Source organism: Lonchura striata, chromosome 1 (assembly GCF_046129695.1).
Source record: "Lonchura striata isolate bLonStr1 chromosome 1, bLonStr1.mat, whole genome shotgun sequence".
NCBI classification, from domain to species: Eukaryota; Metazoa; Chordata; class Aves; order Passeriformes; family Estrildidae; genus Lonchura; species Lonchura striata.
Genome location: NC_134603.1, coordinates 35,074,904 through 35,096,564, shown reverse-complemented (window position 1 = coordinate 35,096,564; position 21,661 = coordinate 35,074,904). Strand labels below are relative to the sequence as shown.

General features: G+C 42.9%; 1 protein-coding gene across 1 annotated transcript; it reads left to right on the top strand.

The window, feature by feature from the left end:
- The first annotated feature begins 3,646 nt into the window (after positions 1-3,646).
- VXN (vexin) lies at positions 3,647-21,326 on the top strand. The gene is made up of 6 exons (XM_021555609.3): positions 3,647-3,766; positions 6,703-6,758; positions 12,390-12,483; positions 14,969-15,030; positions 17,397-17,482; positions 18,321-21,326. The coding sequence occupies exons 1-6, from the start codon at positions 3,703-3,705 to the stop codon at positions 18,499-18,501; spliced, it is 543 nt and encodes a 180-aa protein (XP_021411284.2). The 5' UTR covers positions 3,647-3,702; the 3' UTR covers positions 18,502-21,326.
- The last annotated feature ends 335 nt before the right edge of the window (positions 21,327-21,661 follow it).

Here is a 21,661-nt window from a genome sequence, read left to right as displayed (position 1 = left end):
TGAAACAAAGAGATTTTCCTTCCATAAAAAAAGCTGCTGGCATTGCATCATGCAGAAGTGGTTTAGAGTAGTTGGTTGCAGTATGCATGTGCAGTTTTATCCCATCTTATTTTTAAATGGTTATCTGTGCATCCCTCTGGTTCACAATCCTATTCCAAAAATACCTGGGGTTTATCCTTATCATATTGCCCAGCTAACAGTATGAAATAGGCTCAAGTGGCTCAGTACAGATTAGATTTACCTCTTATGCAACAAGGTACAAGATCCAGGGAGAAGCCAGAGACCTGCCTTGGAAGAGCTTTGTCCTCTGTGGGCCAGGGAATCCCTTGGCAATACCCCTTGCACATGTAGAGAGTATCAGGTTGCTTCCCACCAACTCCACTGGAAGAATACTGCACTGAAAAGGGATTCCTTTGTTCCTTTGTTCACAGAGGCCAGGATAAATAAGGTCTAGAGGTTTCAAAGTTTTAATTACAGTTTTTGTAACCATATTTTTAAAATTTGATTCCTTTCAAGTTTACCGGCTTTGTCATACTTGATAAACAGGACAAGCATCTACATTTGTCTCTTCAAAATATGTCCTAACAGATTCAGGCTTTGGAAAAAGCACCCTTTCCAGCTCCCCAGAGGGACATCTCATCAGTTTATTGGATTTTTCTGCCACTTTTACAAGGTTTGCTGAGACTGCTGCTGTTTTGAAGGGGTTTTTTTCCCTTTCAACCTCAGCAAGCATGTTTTCTTCTCTGCTTTTCCCTCCTTTCTACCCCCATTCCCAAGAATCAAATAATTTCCCTGTCCCAGACCTGCAGATAAGGTTAGATGTGTGTTTTGTGAGACAGCATGTGTCTGTTCTTGTGTCTGGAGTTCTCCTCCTCCTTCTCCACCTCCTCCTCCTTCTCCACCTCTTCCTCCTTCTCACTTGTCCCTGCTCACATTTGGTAACCTTGTTTTGACACCAGGAAATGTTTTGATCCTTTACTATCAACACTGAGTGTGGGTATTTGGTAAACTGCTGTATCACAGCCCACGGGGAGGAATTTGGATTCAACGTGTTCACTTGGCACTCTTAGGTCAAAGATGTACAAAGATATACCCCAGGGCAAAAACTTCTTAGGGTCTTCTCATGGCTGCAGTGGCACTATGTGAATTAAGTTTCATTAAGCTTATTCCTCACTTTAGTAGAGAAGAAAAAATCTGAGCCTGGATTCCAGAGATTTCATGTAGCTTGGGGAACAACAACAAAAAAAAAAATTCATAGACTCAAAACCTGTTTGGTTTTCTCCTCCCACCACAGACTAGACACTTGCTAGGTAAGTAGGGAGCTGGAAGGAGATACCTTCTGAGATTGTCTGATGCAGCTCTGCAGTTCCTAGGTTGGACATTCTGGAGAGTTTCTCCTCCAAGTGCAAAATTACTGCTTACACTTCTCTATCAGGTATCGTGCAGTAGAGCTTTTGCACTACACGTCCTGCAGATATAATTACACCTATTTCATAGCTAAACCCAACATTGGACATTTGCCCAGAATATCTCCCACAGAGGTAGAAAAAAGTAGCCCAATATATGCATGTCTTCTCTTGAAGTCACATTAAGATTTCATGCAAAACCTTGAGCATTCATAGTACTCAACTACTCCGCAAGATCTGGACAAAATGAAGGAAACTCCTTTTCATGGACAGGGGACAATTCATTCCCAGATGAGGAATATTATATCTGACCTCCTGAGCCCTATTTTTCTGTCTGAAAGTGATGTGAGTGCCTTTCATCAGCTCTCTATACAGTGATTTTTCCCCAGAACATCCTGTGCCTTGTAAGGATGTGTCCAAAGCCTTCCTGACCTGTAATGAAGTGAATGCCAGCTAGTGACCAGCTCTAGAGTCCCACTTCAGTCTGCATCCCACCAACCCTCAAAGGATGAAGAACCCAATTCTCGTTCTAATGTTAAACCTCATCTGTGATTTCAAAATATCTGTAGGTCATACCTAGAATTAGGAAAACAATGACTTAGGTCCAAAAGTGCCTGTCTTCTCATAGGACTCTGAATATCTGAAGGTGAAATTAAGGGTGGGTTAGATTTGTTATAGCTTTTTTTTTTTATGGACTATTCAGTGTTGGTCTTCATTATTTTTTTTTTATCCTTTTGAAAGCTTTTAGAGCCTCCTGCATAACCGCCTCTGCCCCATTCAGGGCTGAATGGACGGTGCGCTGATCTTTTTCTCGGTGGGTAATGGATTTGGGTTGATTGCTTGACACAGGGACAATAGGGGGGTAAACAATTGCCTTCGCACCCGTGCAGCTCCCCATCTGTTGAGTGCGTGCGCCTTCAGAGGCAGCCGGGCAGGGACAGATGAATGCACCAGCCGAGCCTGATGTTAATGACATCAGTCATACAAGCAGAACATGTGGCGCAATAAATCAAAAACTAATTGAACTTTTGGTTGATTATATTGCCGTCCCACTGCCTGCTTCAAGCACGGCATGGTTTCCTGGGACAATGCCCCCAGCCCTGCAAAGGCTTTGCTGCCCCTGGACAGCAGGAGCCTGCCCTGGGAGGTGACAAGTGACAACAGCTTCTCTTCGTGCATTGCTTTCCTGAGACAGCGACACCTTCCACTCAACCAAAATGCTTCCAGGCTTAGGATGTCTATTTGACCAGTATTTATTATTTCAAATAAGAAACATTAATCAATATGACAGGCCCATGTTCACTGGCACTTTCCATCTGGGACTGTTGGTGGCAGACATCTCTAGGAGAAGACAGCGCTTGTTTTTGTGTTAATTAGACACACACGTGGTAGTAATGAAGGCTATTCATTAGACTGATATAATTTAATATCATTATTCACACTTGAAAATGCTCCAACTACATCAGTTGTTGCAGCCTGCAAGCCAAGATTTTGTCTTGTGTGTCCATGGCAGCATTAAGTCACCAGAAGTTGAGGGGGCTGATATTCATAGAGGTGGAAAGGAATAATTTCTGATGGGAGTATTAAGAAATGAAAAGCTCTGGCAAGAAGACCCTTTATTGAAGTGCATAAATATGGGATTAGACCCCAGAGCCATCAAGTCAGGAACCCATCCATGAGTGAGCCATCTTTCCTCCCCTTGCACCGACAGACATGCAGGGAGCATGGACATCTATGCACATCTGCCTTTCTTTGACATCTGCTTTTGAAATGTTGCTTTGAAAAACCCAGGATTCCAGTATTTATTTATGAAATGAAAAGGTGAAGGACAAAATGCTTTTCTTAACATACCTAGAATCATCTCCTCATTACGTGTAAGGAGCAAAATTTTATGGTAAATGTGTTAAGAGTACACATTTAACCCAATTTATTTCAAGCATCTTTGCAGTACTTCTGTAAACATTTGCCAATAGATTAGACTTTAATTATTAGCTATTTATTGCAGAGGATTCTCCACACCGGTAAAAGCAAATGTAAAATAAAATGCTGTTATCTGAGTAGAGGCTTAAGCAAGAGCTAAATTAAATCTTTGTGTTAATATTATTCATAGAAAGGCAGATGGGAGCAGAAAATGTTGCAATGAAGAATATGGAATGAGATGAGATCACAGCATCAGTCTGTCCTTTGTAGATCTGGACAATGATCACAGAGCCAGATTGGATTAGGGAAACCTATTTACCAGAAGTTCAGAGCGGTTGCATGAAGCTGAAAGGCAGTCAGTAAGGAGAGGTGGAAAATGCACCAGATTTACAGCTGCAGCGATGAAAATTTAGAAGTTTTCACTGTGATTTCTTCCAAATGTGAGTACATCAAAATCTAACAACGGTTATGGTGCTGTCTTTTAGAGGGATGGGATGTTTAGCAGAGGGGAAATATTTGAAGAGAGCAGCTCGTCGGTTCTGCTGTGCCGTGCTCTGCCTGCAGCCCAGCCCTCGCTGCTGCTTTCTCAACCTAATTCCTGCAGGTGCTTCAATACTGGGGCTCTATAAAATCTTTACTCTGGCAAAATTGGGAGATCTGGAATCGGTGTTGCTATACCTATGAGGTAACTGCTAAAGTGACAGCTTGCAACTGTGTGGCTTTTCTGTGTAATAGAAAAGAGAATGAAGTTCTGCGAGCAGTGAGAAGTGGGTGAAGTGCATGAATGTTGAATTTAAGTCTGCTGGCTCAATAAGTGGAACATTTCCAAAGCCATGCCCTGGAAATGAATGCATGATTAACATTAATTGCTTCTAATGAAGAGTAAGAACCGGACAAAGCCCAGCCTGCATTTGATTGAACAAATTAGTTTAAACTCAATGGCTGCATATTTCAGCAACAAGAAAGCAGGGAAAAGCAGGGAAAACAAATTGTGGGGCCAGATCAGATCTTTACTTGCAAGCTGCGAGCATGAGCTCTCAGCTGCTTGATTTTGGAATATAAGTGGAAATGACAAAGTGAACCATTACTGTAATTATATTTATTGCCTGAAATCTGGGCTATACGTACAAACATCCTTTTGCAGGCAAACCCACATACATCATCTGCAAGGATTTGTTCTTCTCTTCTTTCTCCAGCTCTCTGCAGAAATTCATGTTTGCAGGGACAGCCTCACAACCCCACTGTTTGCATTGCTGCCATTGTATTCCCATGCAAGTGGGTCACTTCTGGCTACTTCTGTGATTCATCCTTCTTTCAATGCCTATTCAAGTAATTGCATGTTTGCTGGTGCTGTGACTTCCTTTTCATTCCTTGCCTTTCTTCAGCCCTGTAAACCTTTTGCCACTTGCTCTGGCAGACACAGAGGATGAGGGACTGTGGATCATATGTACTCTGAAAGTAGGCAAATTTATTACTGTTAGGCACATTTATGTGTTTTTCTTTTTGCACTAGCCTGGGTAGCAGCTATACCAGAGCACTTGCTTCTGATAGAAATCTCTAAAAAACTGTATTCCTTACACTGTGTGGTAAAATACCTAAAATACCAGAGAGACAAGGAGGTAATTCCTTGCATCACTAAACTTCTCTGCACTTGAGTGTTTTGCTTATGAGCAATTAGTTTAGTCCTCACACAGTGAAATTCCAGAAGTAAAGGTGATGGAAGCAGCTTCAAAAACAACTTACAGCATATTCCTAAGTTTAAAAAAAAAAACAAAACCAAAAAAACCCCACCTTCATTATGTTGGTCTGGCTTTCATCCCACACTCAACATGGTTTAAAATATAAAACAAGTCCTGCAGGAGAAGACAGTGAGGATCCCTGAGGATATCACACCGTAAATAACCTAACAGGCTGTAATCACACTGACAGCTTAGCACACTCTAGGCAGGCAGATAACTTCCTTGTGACAAGCTCAGTGTGGAAGTGCCCTGCGCTGCAGCGGGCTGCTCACAGGGACCATCCCATTTTCCTCTGCTGTTTCACTACAGCCACAGCACAGGCCAGAATTTCCTCTCCAGTGGGCTCCTGATGCTCAGGACTCTATATTCTCTCTGGGGTGTGGAGGGATGGCTGTTAGACACACCCAAGCTGTCATGGAAGGGTGGCTTTGGTCTCACTGCCAGCTCTGCTTGTACCAGAGCCCTGGGAAGCCCAGCCACTTGCTGCCATCTGAGGAGAGGATTTTGGCTGCAGTAAGGAGCAGCCTTGGATGACCTCCAGCTGCTTCCACAGCTCCAAAACTCTGAAAAGCGTAATACACAGCAATGATAAGCACCACAAGTGAAATGTATGCCAACAATATAAAGGAAAGCTCACCTGAGGAGTTGGAGTCACCCATCATCCTGTAACAAACCTTCCTGGCTCTTCGAAGCCTTTGGATTACACACGGAGCCTGACTAGGAAACCCCCATTCACATACCTTGCCCCCAGGGTCAGCCTTTAGAACTGGAGTTAATTCTCCACATTTGGCAGCTTTCTGCAAGCCTGTTTCTGTCACTGGTGGCTAAATCTTGTAGCTCTGGTAGCCTGGACACAAGGCAGGATAAGATATGATCAGAGGGAGATTTGGGAGGATCACAGTCTTTCAGGCCAGTTTCAAGTCTAGCTCAAACAACACGAGCTTAAAGAACCTTTACTTAGTCCAGTAAAACCATCACCCAAAACCAATTACTTCAGTCCAGACTAAAGCTTGGTTTATGGCCCTGGCATCCTGTGTGTCCACTGGCTGGGGGTGCTGTGCTTTTGGTGTCTTCGTGGGTCTGAGAAATAAAGTGAGAAAAAGACTTCAAGCAAAATGTCCCAAGCTAAAGAGCTGTACAGGTCATCTTGAGGATTGAAAAATAAAATATTAGGTTTGGTGCAAATGTTGTGCTTTGGACATTATGCAGTGAAAGTGAAACAATGTCTTGAGGGTGTTTTTGCTTATTGATAAAGTCTCTAACTGGATAAAATCATAATAGTCTCAAAGTTAATGAATACACTACTCATTTCCTACTGAAGTACTGGCAGGTGGGAGGCCAGATCAAAACTAAGGAGGAGGAGTGCTGGTCCTGGAAGCCAATGGGAGAGGTGCAGAAACTCGGGATGGGCTGTGGCCCTGTGGCCACATGTTTCTGTATTGTACAGCTAGAGCATGGTCTCTGAGATCACAGCAAAAGGGACTTTCTTTTGGATTGTTTCAGCTGGAATCTTCCTTAAACCCTTTCTTCTCCCTCCTCTTCCAACCCTGCCCCCAGTGAATTCTTACAGAGGATTTTTGGAGGCATGTGCTCACCCCCACTGCATCCTGACCATGTTCCTGTTCTTCTCTTTGCAGCGTGTAGTCCTGCCCGAAGACGAGCCAAAGCTACACAGCACATCCTAGCAAAGAGTGTAAGAAAAATCTCCTTTCTTCTCCCTATTTTATTTTTTTCCACATTGTTGGCTTCACATATCCTAAAAAGTGCTATGCAGATCTTCCAGGGTAAAGGAATGCATCCATGTCTGATGCAGGGAGTGGGGTGGGAAACAGAATGGGGAGTTTCTATAAAGATGCAGTTTATTTACAGAAGTGCTTTGAAACAAACAAAAAAAATGGTCTTGCCATGCAGAGCCAGTCAAAATGAACATAGTCGCTTATCAACACTGGCCATCTGAGGGAATCAAAGACTTAATTGTTGTCATAAAGCCTTCACAATAAGTCCAGAGAGACATGCAGGAATGAAAAGTAAGTAAATCACACCAAATCATATCAGTAATAACAATAACAATAACAATAACAATAATAATGTTAATCAAGTAGCCAGTATCTTAGGGAGTTTGTGATAAAAACACCAAGCAATGGACTGTAACTTTGACCCCATAAGTTGACACTGAGAGACTCAGGGATGTTCTCTGTTCCCTGGTCCCAGCAGTGCTTGTCTGCCCCTGCCTCAGTCTCAGTGCAGAGGGCACCCCCACATTAAAATAATTGGACCTTTTTCATGCTCTGAGTAAATATCTTGCAAGTTCAGCTGCTTTCACACATGGGTGTGAGGTTTTTTGTCTTCAGAGAGAGTTTTCTGTCCTAAAATCCACTTGACCCATTCACAACCCCTTCCACAATCCTTTTAGCTGATTTGCAGGAATGACAGTCTCTTCTGCAAATCAAAGCAGTTCTTACAAGTTTGACACTCTTCTGACAAAGCATTTCTTCTCAGCACAGTCCTATCTCTTATCTAGCACTTTGCTGAAGTATTTTGCTCCATGGCCTTCCCTTTTTCCATGCCCTTTCCTACTTCCCAGATCCACCCTCATTTTCAGAGAGCCTTTTTTTTATATTCCCGATTCCCTGATCTCCTCACAGAACTATAGGTCCTCCTGCTTACCACACTTACCTGTACACTGGAAAAAAACCTCATCACATTCACTCCTTCCCTCTCTTTTGGTTATCAAAGCAGATCACAGGATCTCAATACATCACAGGACACATGAAGTTTTCCCCAGGAAGAGTCAGAAACACGTCTGTCATTTTTTGGGTAGAAACTATGCATGTGTATATTTTCCCAAATTATGACAGTATTGGTTTGGTTGGTTTTGTCCCATCGCTCAGGCTGAGATTTCAAAATTACTCTTCATTCCAAAGTAAGATGAATCAGACTGCTGGAGTGTTATTCAAAATAAGCCATGTTGAGATACCCACTTTTATTTGTTAAACCTTTGGTTTATTTTGTTTTCCATGCAATATAAAAACAGCAGAAAAGTCCAAACCAAAAGTGAACTATTCTGACTTGATGAAACAAAATGCTCAGATAATTTACTTTTTTTTTTTTTTTAACAATATTTCTCATAGTACTATTCAGCTGAAAAAATTCAGCTGGCTTACACCAAAATCAAAAGAAATTCTATATCTGTTATCTAGTTCCAAATCTCAGTAGATAGTTGTTTGTACTAAATGGAAGCATCTAATATTTAATTTTGATTGGATCAGCTGCTGTGGTAGCACTGTGCTCATAAAAACCTAAGAAAATAAGATAAGAAAGTCCCTGTTTTGTTGCTGTATTTTAAGAGGAATGTGGTTTTTTTCCTCTGGGGCTTTCCTGACCCCAACTAAGGATCTCCTTTGATTGGCTCTTAGTCATGATGCAGGCAGCATCATATTAGCAGTGGTAACACCAAGCCTGAGGAATGGTCTGCAGCTCCAGCTATGAAAACAAGGATGGCTCTCAAACCAAAGTGTCTGACTGAGCAGAGTCAGCTCTTAGACATTTCCCTTCTTCAGTGGGATGCAGCTGCTTACAGCTCGTAAGGAAGCATTGAAGTAAATTTCATATACTGGAATAGACATGGCTGTGAGGAAGCTGTGATTGCCAATTTCTAGACCCACAAAAAGTCCCAGAATGATTGTTTATTTTTCACTTTTACACCTGCACCTGCAGTCAGAGCTGTAGAAATGCCTCAGCTAACATAAGATCTTCTGCTCTGGTGATTGCAGTGGATGCACAACTTTAATCCTCAGCAAGGACAAAAATAGCAACCAACCTGGACATCTGCCAGACCTTTTTTTTCACAGCAGAAATACTCAAGCAGTGTAGCATTAAGTGATTTAACATTCAAATTACTGACTGTGGGGGGTAACTTCCATCACAGACAAGAACTCATCCCAAAAGCATGATAATGACTGGGAAAGGTGACAGAAAGGAGGAAGCACCATTTTTTTTAGCTAAGTGTTTCACCAATACGTACATTTTCAGTTCCCATTGCCCTATTAAGATTTATTTCCAGTGGTAGTAGATCCTTCCCTTCTCTTCTTCTTCTTACCCCAAAATCCCTTGGGTAGAAGTGTCTGGACACCAGTACCTGTCTACTTTGCAAGAAAGTAGAAAATACCCCTGTGCATGCTAGAGCTGTCCCATTAAAAATCAGCTCAGCATTAGGCCATCAAAATAACTTAACTCTACAAATATGGAATTTTCTCCACTAACAAGCACATTGTTGTTCAGACTCTACCTTTCAAAGTTTTATTCAAAGCCAGATATTTAATTGTCACCTTTTCTGGATGGTTGTTGGTTGGCAGTGGGTTTTTAAGTCCAGGATCAGGTGGTTGGAAGAGCCTCTCTGTGACTGTCATGTATCCTCTGTGCCCCTTCCCTCTGAACACAGCTCATTCCAACAGTGGGTATGCCAGGCCTCAGTGGTCTCATGTGCATGGCAAAATCCAGTAAAAAGAGAGTTTGCTGGGCTCTGATTTCACAGTCAGTGTTCTGCAAACAGACCAGGCCAGTCAGGTTCTAAAAACAGTAGGTTTTTAGAGAGCAGTTTGTTAATTCTGCATAGTTTGGCTGACTCTGCCATTTGCACATATTTAAATTTCCTGGTGTGTCTAGAAAAGAAAAGTGACTCCCAGTTGATCCTTCTGCCTTACCCTAGGTACCCTAGAGAAATGTCAGCTCCACTTTAGATCAAAACCAAGCTACAGCAGGTTTAGTTTCCTGACCTAGATAAGTCTTTACATATTACAGTAATGTGTGAGGTAGCCAAAGTCACTGTGAAATCTTGAATTAGGAGATAAGGAACTCCAAAAATGTGCTAAAACCAAAAACTGAAAAAAAAACCACCCAAAAAAGCTGCTGAAAATATGTTATAGAGTTGTCTCCAGCTGTAATGGAAAATGGCACTGTAACTTACTTATGCAGGTTCTGCTGCTTGAAGACATTTTGGTATTACTGGTATCATATATAACAAGGAATCTCAAAAACATAGACAACGTGCCTAAATAATTCTTGCTATTAATCAAGATAAAATTCCTCTTCTTTTCCCCAAACTGTATTTCATCCTGTGCAACATGTAGGCAGAATGTTAAGTTTCAAGTCCATAGTGGTTTACACTGATCAAATAAGCCACTTTCAGGATTAGAGGTGACTGCAGCCAACACCCTACTTACCAAAAATGCTCTTTCCATGACAATGCAAAATAAATGATCACAGGTGTCTCACTAGCAGGGCACTGATGACATTTTCTGTCACACACCAGCAAAGACTAAGTGTGACCAAGAGCACTGGACATTTTTCCAGAGATAGTGGGAAAAGCTGACTTTTGTGGCATTCCTTGAAAGCTGGAAGAGCTGGGTTCACACGAGGCAGACTCCGAGGGCTGTCATTAGAGATCCCTGCCAGGCACAGTCTCATCATATTAGTTCTGAGGACAGGTGTCACCCTGGTGAGCAGCTTGTAAGGTTTGTGTGGTCAGGGCGTGTGTGGACACAGGAGCCTGCAGCCTGCAAGAAGCTGCTGCAGAGGGACAGGGAGGTGCTGGAACTGCTCCAGGGGCAGCAGGGAGGGATCCAGTGCCAACAGATTAAGCAGCAACAGGAGGCCTCTCACAACCAGCATCACCCTTGTTCTGAAACATCAAGGCAATGCTGAGGCTCAGCTCTGTTGGCAGCTCCAAATTTGTGATCAGTAGAGCTGGGAGCCAGCTGCGAACTTCTTTAGCATGTGCTTGTCTTCAAGGACACCAATAGTCCCTTTAACTGAACACTGGGCATGTCTTTAAGTAGTTTACAGCACATGGAGCGTGTTAGGCTGTGTGTCAAAATCTGGAGAAACAGGAGGAAACCCCTATCCAGCTTTGGATTAGGCTTTGTTGCCTTAAATGCCTTTTCCATAAGTATTTTTGCCTGTTGTTAGGCAGTTTCTGCTCCTCATCCTACTAGTCAGTAGGATTTAGGTAATGTGGGCTTGTCCTGAGGGTAAATGGAGACAAAATAATTAAAAGTGGTTAGGTTGGGATTTTTCTTCTTTCCTGTTTTGGAAAACATGGGTTTGCATATGTTGTTATGTCTGTTAAAAAAATCATAATGGCAAATTGAATTAAAACTTAATTAGAGGAAATGGACAATTTGGCATGAGGGAACATGCCTGAAAAAGGTCTTGTTTTTATCTTGAGTGTGTGTTAGAAGGCAGAGCAATAGACAGAATTAAGGCTTTTTCTATGTCAATAGTGAACTGGCCAGTTGTTGGTCTCAGTCTTGAGGCAAACTTACTATATTTATATCTAAAACACGTAGACAGCAGCTGCCAGTCATCAGTTCGATGCAACTAACTGCTTTTCTCATGATCTTCCAACAGAAGTCTAATAGGAAATAGTCTGAATAGTTGCCACATGTCTTGTTTCCTTGCTGGTTTGGATCTTCACCCTGTTTGAGTGGTTCTCTGTATGACAGCAGCAAGTCTTTAGGAAAGAATAAAAAAAAACCAACAAAGTATGAAACACTCTGTTCTTGCTGCTGGAACTTTGATCTTCTTGAGAAAACTCTTTCCAGACCATGCTGGATAACAGTCCTGATAAATCCACTTCTCTGAGGTGTATCCCTGTTTTTCCAAACTCACATTAGCTCTGGCATCCCCAGTTGCCCGTAGCAGTACAGTGAGTGCCATGGCTTAGTCGTAGCTCATTAGAAAAGAACTTGATTTTGTTCATGCTTGTTTTCAGGGACTGTTGGAGATTGGGGTGGGGGGCACTGGAGAGGTGATGCTCAAAGTTGCAGCTGTCAGTGAGTTTTGTCTGTGCGAGCTAATGTTTGTGAAAATTAATCTCTAGGAGCACACCTCCTCTCTGCCTCCTATTCTCTGTAGTCATTTATCAGGTACAATATGTAAGTTCAAAAGACAGGAGAGACCTGTAAGGAAACACCATTTGTAATTCACATTGCATAAGTTTGACTGATTGCCCAAGGTGTGATGCAATAAGAAAATAAATCTGAGTCTCAGAGGCATATCCTATTCTGCAGAGCTTGGAAAGGGGCACATTTCCGTCTCCTGAGGAGAATATAGAAATGCGCAACTAAGTAGCTGGGTCCCAGAAAGACCCAGCAGGATTTTCCCATACTTCTACACACAGCACAGAAACTGGAGCCAAACAAAATCCCACAGTCCCCACCTGACGAAATCCCCTCTGGATGACAGCAAAGCAGCAGGAAGAACAAGCAGCCTTGTTCCTGACCTCGACAGACCGGGGGTAACGGGTGGTTTGCTCTCCCCGCAGGTGGCGGCCGCGCCGGACCGCCGGGCGCGGCAGGGCGAGGCGCGGCAGGCGCAGTGCGGGGCCCGCGAGGAGGCGGCGCGGGGCGCGCAGCGCGGTAAGTCCACGCCAAAGCCCTTCCTTCCTCCCTGCCCGCGGAAGGGTTTGGGGTATGGCGGTCTGCCGGTTGTGCAGAGAGGCAGGCGCTTTGTTGTGTACCTGGAGGATAATCCCGTGCTTAAAATATCCAGTGGAATTCACGAGATAATGACCGTGGCATTGCTCAATTTATTCAGAGTCATAAACTGGCTGTATCCAGAGTCATAAACACTCCCTGACAATATTTTAGAGATGATAAATTGTAAATTACTGAGTTTGCCTGAGTCATCTTATTATATAAGGTCGCTGTTCGGTTGCTTAGAATCAGCTAGAATATAATCATTAGGGATGGATTTTCAGATTCTGGATGTTAGCCACAGACCTGATTTTTTGGCAAGCAAAGCTTGTTCAGCATATTTGTGAGAAACCGTGAAGGAAAAATAGAGCTTGCCAATACAAAACCAAGGAGATGAGTAAACATAAACAGAGTGGCCATTCAGCTCCTCCAACACTGGTGTGTTTTGTTTGGAAGACTGAAGCTGCAGCAGGGCTGTGCAGTTTCACATAGGATGGCCTTTTAATCAAAAACACATCTTTTGGTCTCCTTTGAAAAAACACCTAGATGCAATCAAATCGTATTTCTTTAAAGAAATCCCACATGGCATGTTTTTCCAAGATAAATTGGACATTTGGATGTTAAAAGATGCTAAATCTCTAAAGCAGGTCCATGAAGGTGCATGTTCCTCACATCACTGGTCTGCAACCACACTGCACATAAGCCATCCCACTAAGAAACAAACCAGACAAGGGTGGGGCCTGGGAAACTGGAAAGGAAGAAACTGAGCCTGGGACCATAGGAAAAGACCTCAAAAAGATATCGGGACTAGAGCCAAGATGTGGCTGAAAAAGAACTGGAGCTTCAGGTCTGGAGCAGGGACAGGAGAAGGAGTGGCTGGGACTGGCTACAGGGTAAAGGATAGCAGACAGCCAGAGAAGCAGAAAGGAGGGACTGCTGGTCTCTGCTGTTAGGGGAGACGAGAGGTAAAGGATGACAGATAGGTGCAAGTAAGAGAAAAGCTGTAGGAATTTAAAACAAGAGCAGAAACGGGGGAAACAGGTCTGATAGAAGGAGAAAGGGAAATGAGTTGGCAGGACTTAGAAATTCAGTTTAAATTAAAACCAACAAACAAGCAAACAAACAAAATAACACAGATGAGACCATTAGCATGTTTATTACTACCATCAGAAATCCTGCACAATAGCAGGGCAGTCCATTCCAGCATGTGAGAAGGCATTTCTGGAAATGGAATTCACACTGCATCCAGCCACCACTGCCCTGAGGGGAGCAACTACAAAACCTTGAAGCCATGAAGCCACAAGGACTTTCTTTTGCCTAGATATTTTGCTAAAAGTTTGCAAGAACATTTTCAGTACCTAATAAGAGGAACAGGCTGCAGGGAAGAATCAGACAAAGTAAGAGAAAACAAAACTAAATAAAAATAGAAAATATGGGCACTGGCTGAAGCACTGATGATCCACTTGCTGAATACTGTTAGTACCTAATATGCACGATGAGAAGAGGTAATTGCATTAATTTTGACTTGAGGGATACAGTAAGGTACCTAATGGAATTACTGGAGGGGGGTGGAACAGGAAGAAGGATGCTGGTTAGGATATTTATCACAGCCAAATATTGCCCCCAGAAGGAGGAGACAGTTCCAATTGCTAAGTCATGCTGGAGACAGCACTATAAGCAGCAACCTGGCTATTTCCAAATTTGCTGCTGTTATTTATATTCCATTGATCAAAGCAGTAGAAAGGCCCACATTCCCAGAGCCAAATAGGAGGATTTGGCCTCATGAAAAAATCTGGCATCCCTCATTCATTTATTTCCTTGGCACAGTGAGCAGGAATGCCAGTGAGCATTTATCCATGGATAAGTTATCGGATGAACAATTACTTGAAACTGAAGGGTAACCTTCAGAGCTGAGGATAGCAGAGAGAGAGATGTCGCTCAGCCGCAGGCAGAAAGGTGGAAATCCCTCCCTGTGATGGGGAAGACACAGCACACATCTCTGCCCAAGTTAAAATAACTCCCCAGAGCAATACAGAAAGGAGAAGAATGATCTCCTAGGCAGGACAAACCTGCAGTGTGGGCTGACGAGCAGCATTTGGGCTCTTTGCTTCTAGAAGTAAGTGTTTACAGAGGGGGAAAGGGCTCCCACTTAGCTTGGTCTGCTAAGAGCAGCTTGTCATCTCATTTAAAAAGTCCAGGAGCAAGCTGAGAGACTTTCCAGAATGACTTAAGCAGTTCCACAATCACTTATTTTGACATCACAGTAGATGATCACTCTGCTCTTTTGGCTATAATCAAATCTGGTGGGACTGTAACCTGTATCTGGGCTCTGTCCATATCTGGGCTTTACTGCACGGAAGGAGGTTTTTCATACAAGCTGTGCCAATGGGATAATTGCTCCTAATATCATGTTTCTTATGCTTTACAGTGGGAATTTCTGAAAAAGAGTCATCCAAGTCCTATAATCATCTGTTGGATGGAAAATCTTTGGTAAGCAAATAGAGCAACACCAACTACCAATGCATCTTAAAACCTTGTACCCATCAGCATGTCCCACAGTAACAGCATGTCAGTCTGCTGCAGCACCTGCAGATTTCACAGCCTTTGTTAAAGCTTGAAACATAATTTATGTCAGAGGACTCCTTAGCTGTGAGCAGAGACTGCTATAGAACAGAGAACTGTCCCTCAGGAACCAGGAAGAGTGGTGGGACACAAACAGGCAGCCTCCTGTTCTGGATGTTCAGCCACCTGCAAGAGCTGGGAGAAATTAGCCTCTTGTCCCTCAGGGAATTTCACAAACTGGGGAAAAAAATTCTCAAGTGGAACAAGCGTCAAATAATTTGTTTTCTCCGGACACAATTATCTCCAAAGTCAGAAATATAAATAAAGTGTTGATGGGAAAATTATCATACGAACCCCCAAAATGTGTTCTCTAACAGACAGAAAAAATATTTTAATTAATAATTACTCACCTTTACTAAAATGTTCTCCCTCCCCTCTCTGTCTTACAGTGCTCCCCTAATTTTCAAAGTCTCTACATTTAATAAAACCTAACTTTTTCAAAGAGGAAAAAAATGTTTTGAATAGTTTCTGACCAACACCAGACTATGCTGTTGCAACTTTATGGTCTCAGAGGCCCTTTTGAATGGCTGAAGCCTGCTTACTAGCTGATAGCTGGGGTACACTTAAGAAAAATAACAATACAATACTTAAGGATGGTTAAAACTAATGTTATTCAGTGTAATGAATCTAATTGAACCGACTAATAGTTAACATAGTTAAATTTCAAAGTATGCTTGCAAAAGTGATTTCAAACATCTCTAAGTCTTAGGATATTTTAAAAACACACATAAATGTACCCAGTATCGGATTAATCCTAGAAGAAATAGCCCCAGAAATCTTAAGACCAATTATGGTAGCAACAATAATATGAACAGTTTTTTTCATGATTACCAGTAAAATCAGTAAGTATGCTTATCACCTGAAATAATGAGATCACCTCACAAATTTTGACTTTTTTTTTTCTTTTTTTGAGCAACTCACACTTTAACTTAACATCTTGGAGGATATGCTATTCTCAGATACCTGTTTATTGGAAAACGTGACTCAGTTCTGGTGGGTAATTTATTGTTGGAACTCAAAATGTCACTCAGACATTTTTGGAGGTTCCAGGTCCTGGTCAGAAGCATTTTATACCCTGGCAGGCATCTGGAAACAGCTGTGATTTTGAGTTTGAGCCATGGAATGAGTTACCAACTTTGAAGGTGGAACAAGCAGTCAAAAAAGTTTAGATATTATAGTAGAGGTAGTTACAAAGTAGAGGGGAAAATTTTTTAATATTGTACAGGGGGGTTTTAGCACCTGTACAGGGGGGTTTTCACGTTGTACATGGGGGTCAGAAGTTTTAAGATGGAGGAAAGTGGGCTGATCCTGTTCTTCCTCTTTCTTCTTCCTTGCCTCCATGTTCTTGGTAATGCTGGCACTTATGGATTGGTTTAGAGTAGAAAAGCACCTTTTAATATAGGTAGTAGGTATTGGGGGGAAACTGTAAACATGGAACACATAATATATCATATAAAAGATAGCAGCAGCCCTGGGCGGGGGGAGAGAAGAAGAAGACAGCAGACAGAGAGGGTGTCAGGGTGTGTGTGCATCTGCCTGGGCTGCTGAGCAAACAGCCGCAGCCATGAAGACAATCTGTTAGATAACAATAAACTGCCTTGAGACCGAACAACAAGAGGCTGCAGAGTTTTCTTTGGAAGCACAGGTTGGAGGAGAGACTTTACCACCACACGGAACCCCTGAACCAGGACTGGGGGTCCAGCAATTTATGATCAAATAAGACAAGGAGGACATGGATGATTAGGCACTCGTGGGGCCATGGCAGAACTGGAGCATAACCAGGGTGCCCTCACAGCACAGAGGAACACACAACAAAACAGGGAAACATCTCTGAATGCTCAAGGAACTGAGTGATGGCTGTGACATCTGCTTCCCAGGCAGTTGTAGAGGTGGGGAGCAGCAAGAGACAGGCTGCTCACACTGCACAAAACCTCACTGCCTCAGGAAGCTAAGCAGAAAAACTAGGGAATAAAAAGTTCTGCAAGTGTCCCTTCTTTGAGGGGAGGTGTAACTCTCACTCACTCAAGTCCTGTGCTGAGCTCAGTGAGAATATTCACGTGAGCAACTGGTAATTGTGTGGGTGAGAGCTGGGCCATCAAATCCCTAACCTGCTTTCTCTTGTTAAGAGATTTACAGCATTTATTGGTTTTCTTAAAACAGCCTCTTTCCTCAGATGAACCTGTGTCCCCACTCATCGGTGGCATTTCCTAATGCTGTGCTTTATCCTCCCACAGATTCCCCCATCTCCAGTTGCCCGTATCACGGTGAAAGCTGTGGCTGTCACGAGCTCGCCCACACGCAACCACGCTTCTACAGAAGAGTAAGTCCCTTCCCACCCTCCACACATGCCTCTTGTTTCCCAAAGGCAGGGAGAGATTGGTAAAGGTTATGCTGATTTTATTAGTAGCCACGGCCATTTATACAGCTGTCTCGGTGCCCATTACAGCTCTATGTTATCACTAGGAAAAAAATAATCATAATTCAAAATAGAAGTATTTTCCCCCTAAGAAGTCTGTAATGTTTGCCCTAAAATGTGATTAGGAATGTAATTAATTGAAGAAAAAAATTATATCTTAAAGTCTAATTTTAAAGGAATAGCTATAGCTAGACCATAGTACAAATGCACTCATCACCAGGCAGTTAACCCAGACATGAATCTGGGTGGGATTTGAGATGCCACCACTGTCACCTGAGGGGCAGTAACTAGCTCATTGTCACAGTGTCCTCACACTCCATACACAGAGACAGAAGTTCCCCTCAGCCAGTGGAGCTCATCGCTGTCACATGGTCCCTGGGGCTTTGGTGGAAGGGCCCAACACTCTCCTTTGACAATCCCCCGCTCTTTGTTGGGTGGCAATTGCTAGAGAGGATGCACTTAGAGTGGTCCCACTTGTAGCCTGTCCCCTTGTGTCAGTGTCCCCTCTGACAGTGAGGGAACAAGGGCACCAAGCTGAGTGATGGCAGCTGCAGCAACCCAGCCCCCTGGCCCACATAGCCCCTGCTTATTCCAGACTTGCTGGTCCCAGGGGTGGGCCAGGCATGGGCACATGGTTCAGGCAGGCAGCTCCTGGTTCTGAGGGGCTGGTTGCCATAAGCAGGGAAGAAGGGCCAGGGACAAGCTCTCTGCACACACCTTGTGTTTTATTTGTTTGCCACAGACAGCGCTGGAGAAAGACAACAGAGTATGACCTGGCCCTGCCACCAGGAGCCGAAGCTTCCTTACCACTGACAGGAGGCAACCTGTGTGGAACACCCAGCCTCCTGAGGAAGATGTGGATGAAGCACAAGAAGAAGTCAGAGTACCTGGGGGCGACAAACAGTGCCTTTGAGGCGGACTGATAAGGGTCAGCATCCATTGGAAGGGCAGAAGGTCCTTTAGCAGGACAAGGTGCTTTAGGATGAATGAGGGAACAGACTCAGCACAGCTCATCCAGGAGAATGATATCCTTTTTATTACTTGATGCCATTGCCTCAGAACAGTGGAAGAAAGGCTAACAAAGGTAAAAATGGTGAACATGATGCAACTCAATGGCCTTTCCTTGTTGCATTACACTAAAATCCCAACAACCCCACTAGATTTACATCTTGACTCAATGCTGAGACTACTGCTAACCCATTCACAGTTTCCTATGTCCTGTCTGAATGAGCTTGGGCTTGGCAACAAGAGAAGTCTATGAAGAGGTTTGAGTATTCCTGCAAGGCAACAGATTGACTACAGAGTGCCATTAATCCCAGGGATCTACTTGTGTGCACCACTGCCTGTCATCTTCCCCTGTCATATCATGAGATAAAAACCTTATCTTACGATATGCTTGACACATATTGTGAATGACATATGCTAAATATCTCTTTTCCTTCAGTTTTGATGTTTCAAGGCAGGAGTAAAAGATGCAAAAATTCTAAAACAAGAGGCCAGAACTGAGCAAGTTTTCAAACATACGTACCAAACTTTGCTAAGTAACAAAAGACTTGCGTTTTAAGTTTTCCTGCCAGATCAAGCTATGAGCAACAGGATAATCTCAAGGGATACTTTCTGCCATATAACCTGCTTATAAGTGAAATGGTAGTCAGCAATTTACCCTCTACCCATGTGGTAAAGGATATTACATTAAGTGCACAAAATACTAGGAGGAAGGAAAGTATGTAAATGGTAAAACTAGGTGACTAAGTATAAGATATTTGCATGTAAGAGACCTGTGCTTATGAATAGATGGATGTAATGGGATTTGCTTTAAATTTTTTTCTCTCTCTTTTTTTTTTCAGTTTAGAAATTGCTAGTCAGGTGTTTTCAGTTTTTCTCTCAAAAAAGAATGAAACAATTTTACAAAAAAGTTTTCACCACTGTTATGGACAATATTATATTAGTCATGAGCAGTACTTACCTTCTGTGAGTGTTCTCCTAGTTATTATAAAAAACCCACTGGTTTCCCTAAATACAGAACTTTACATTTAAATTCAGAGGAGGCGTATCTCCTGTTTATAGTGATGATGACCTCTAATCTAACCGCCAATGCACCAAGGCGTAAATTAAAAATAAAGGTCTGACTCTGTGTCAGCGGCAGAGGGAAGGATCTCCCATCTGAAACTTGCTTGTCTGCAGCCAGTGCAGTGAAAAGCACTGAGATGCCATCACAGACAATGCCATGGTAGTGGGGGGCAGCTGGCCCTGGTCAGGGGTCACCACCTCAGGAGTACCAAGGGACCTCCTGGATGGGAGGGAAAGACAGCCAGGACTTCTGGCTTTGGGTTGAGCAGGGTGGAGCAGCACACAGGAGAGGTTTGCAGCTTGACAGCCTGAGCAACCAAAGTTCATGGAATGGGAAAACAAATGGAGCGGGCCGGTAGCTTTACAGAGCATATGGTCCTGATGGCTGCAAGGAGGGATGCAGCAAAAACCTATTTAGGGCTGGATATGGTGGAAATGGTAGTAGGATGGGGATGGAAGTTCTTACTTAAAAAGAACTGTAGCTTTTCATAGTGCTAGAGCCAAGTCAGTCCAGAGTGTGCCAAGGAGAGAGAGAGGCACTACACCTTCATGACATACCTCTGTAAGCCCTCCTGTTCAGCTCTCCATCACTGCTCCAGTCACAGGCTCCTCCATCAGAGGTGCTCAACTGGTCAGAGGAAAACTTCGCACCTCGAAACCACACAGACTCTCCCTCTTCATTACCAAGGGTGAAAGTCCTTCTCTGGCCCAGCAGCCCAAGACTGGGATGATCTGCTCTCCAACTTTTATTTCTTGCTCGTGGGAAAGAAGAACACAGTTCCTTGTGTGCCACATGCTGGCAGTGGTGACCCAGTGTCAACCATGTGTTTCTCTGCCCTGGCATGAGAGAGCAATGCTGACACCCACTGAAGGCTGCACACCTGAACATTCCCTGCAAGAGGTTTCTCACAGGGGTCCACCCCACATTTAAATTAGACCCTGGCACACTGATCCTGTGCAAAAATCCAAGTACCCTGACCCTTGCCAACATCAGGTCCTCTATGACTGAGCCAAGCTGGAGCCATGGTCAAGAGTTTCCTGAAACACTTTTTACAAATATCACTAACCACACTTCAACCTCCTCCTCAGCCCATAGAACTCCTGCCAGAAACCCATATATGTCTTTTTACATATATAGGTAAACCTAGTAAATTCAGTGGGACTGCTCCCCTACATAGCAGTACATACATTCAAAGAGTTGGGAGAAGACCAATCACTGCTTCCCCTTTTTGTTTTCATTTCCTAAACAAAGGAAAAATAAGGATGATGGACAGACACTGGGAAAAGTCCTTTTACTGAATTAGTGTAATTAAGAGAGTGAACATTTGTGGTACCTGCCCTTGTAGTTAATATTGTCCAAAAAGTACTCAAACCCAGAACAGCAAGAGTTTTGCTTGTTGAGGAAGTTGCATTGTAGTAGTAGTATTTATTTGTTAATTAATAGCTTTGAGCAGTATGAGGATAGAGGTGGAAATTATTAATATTTCTTAATAATTGCTGTATCTTGACATATGTATTTATGCTTTTCTTATTTATTTATTTATAATTTGGATTTACAAGAGAAGGAGCTATTTACAAGAAGCACATTTAATTTCCTTGTATTCCAGGAACTACTGTGGATTTTTTTTGTATTGTAGTAGATATTTATTTTATTGATTTAAAACTATGTTCTATTCTTAATAAAAAAAAAAAAGAAAGAAAAAAAAGAAAAGAAACAACAAAATAAACAAGTAGCATGTGGTTACATACAGGTCTCAGAGACTTTTGATTTTTTGGGAAGCATTTAGTGGCAAGTAAGGGAGAATGCACAGTACTGAAAAAAGGTGAACCTCTGATAGCAAAGAACATAAATTTTGTTCTCCAGAGCCTGAAAGTGTATTTGTGAGCAGCTCCAGTTTGGTACAGTTGATAGAACCATTTTGTTATCAGATGTGCAGAGAAAAGCCCTGGCACTGTCAGCAGCTAGAAATCAGATACCCCTTTACACACCTAACCTCAAGCACATCCCAGACA

Coding starts and splice junctions, on each gene's coding strand:
- VXN (XM_021555609.3), top strand. CDS start 3,703: ATGCACCAGATTTACAGCTGCAGCGATGAAAATTTAGAAGTTTTCACT. Junction 12,484..14,968: donor GGCGCGGGGCGCGCAGCGCG/GTAAGTCCACGC, acceptor TATGCTTTACAG/TGGGAATTTCTGAAAAAGAG. Junction 17,483..18,320: donor AACCACGCTTCTACAGAAGA/GTAAGTCCCTTC, acceptor TGTTTGCCACAG/ACAGCGCTGGAGAAAGACAA.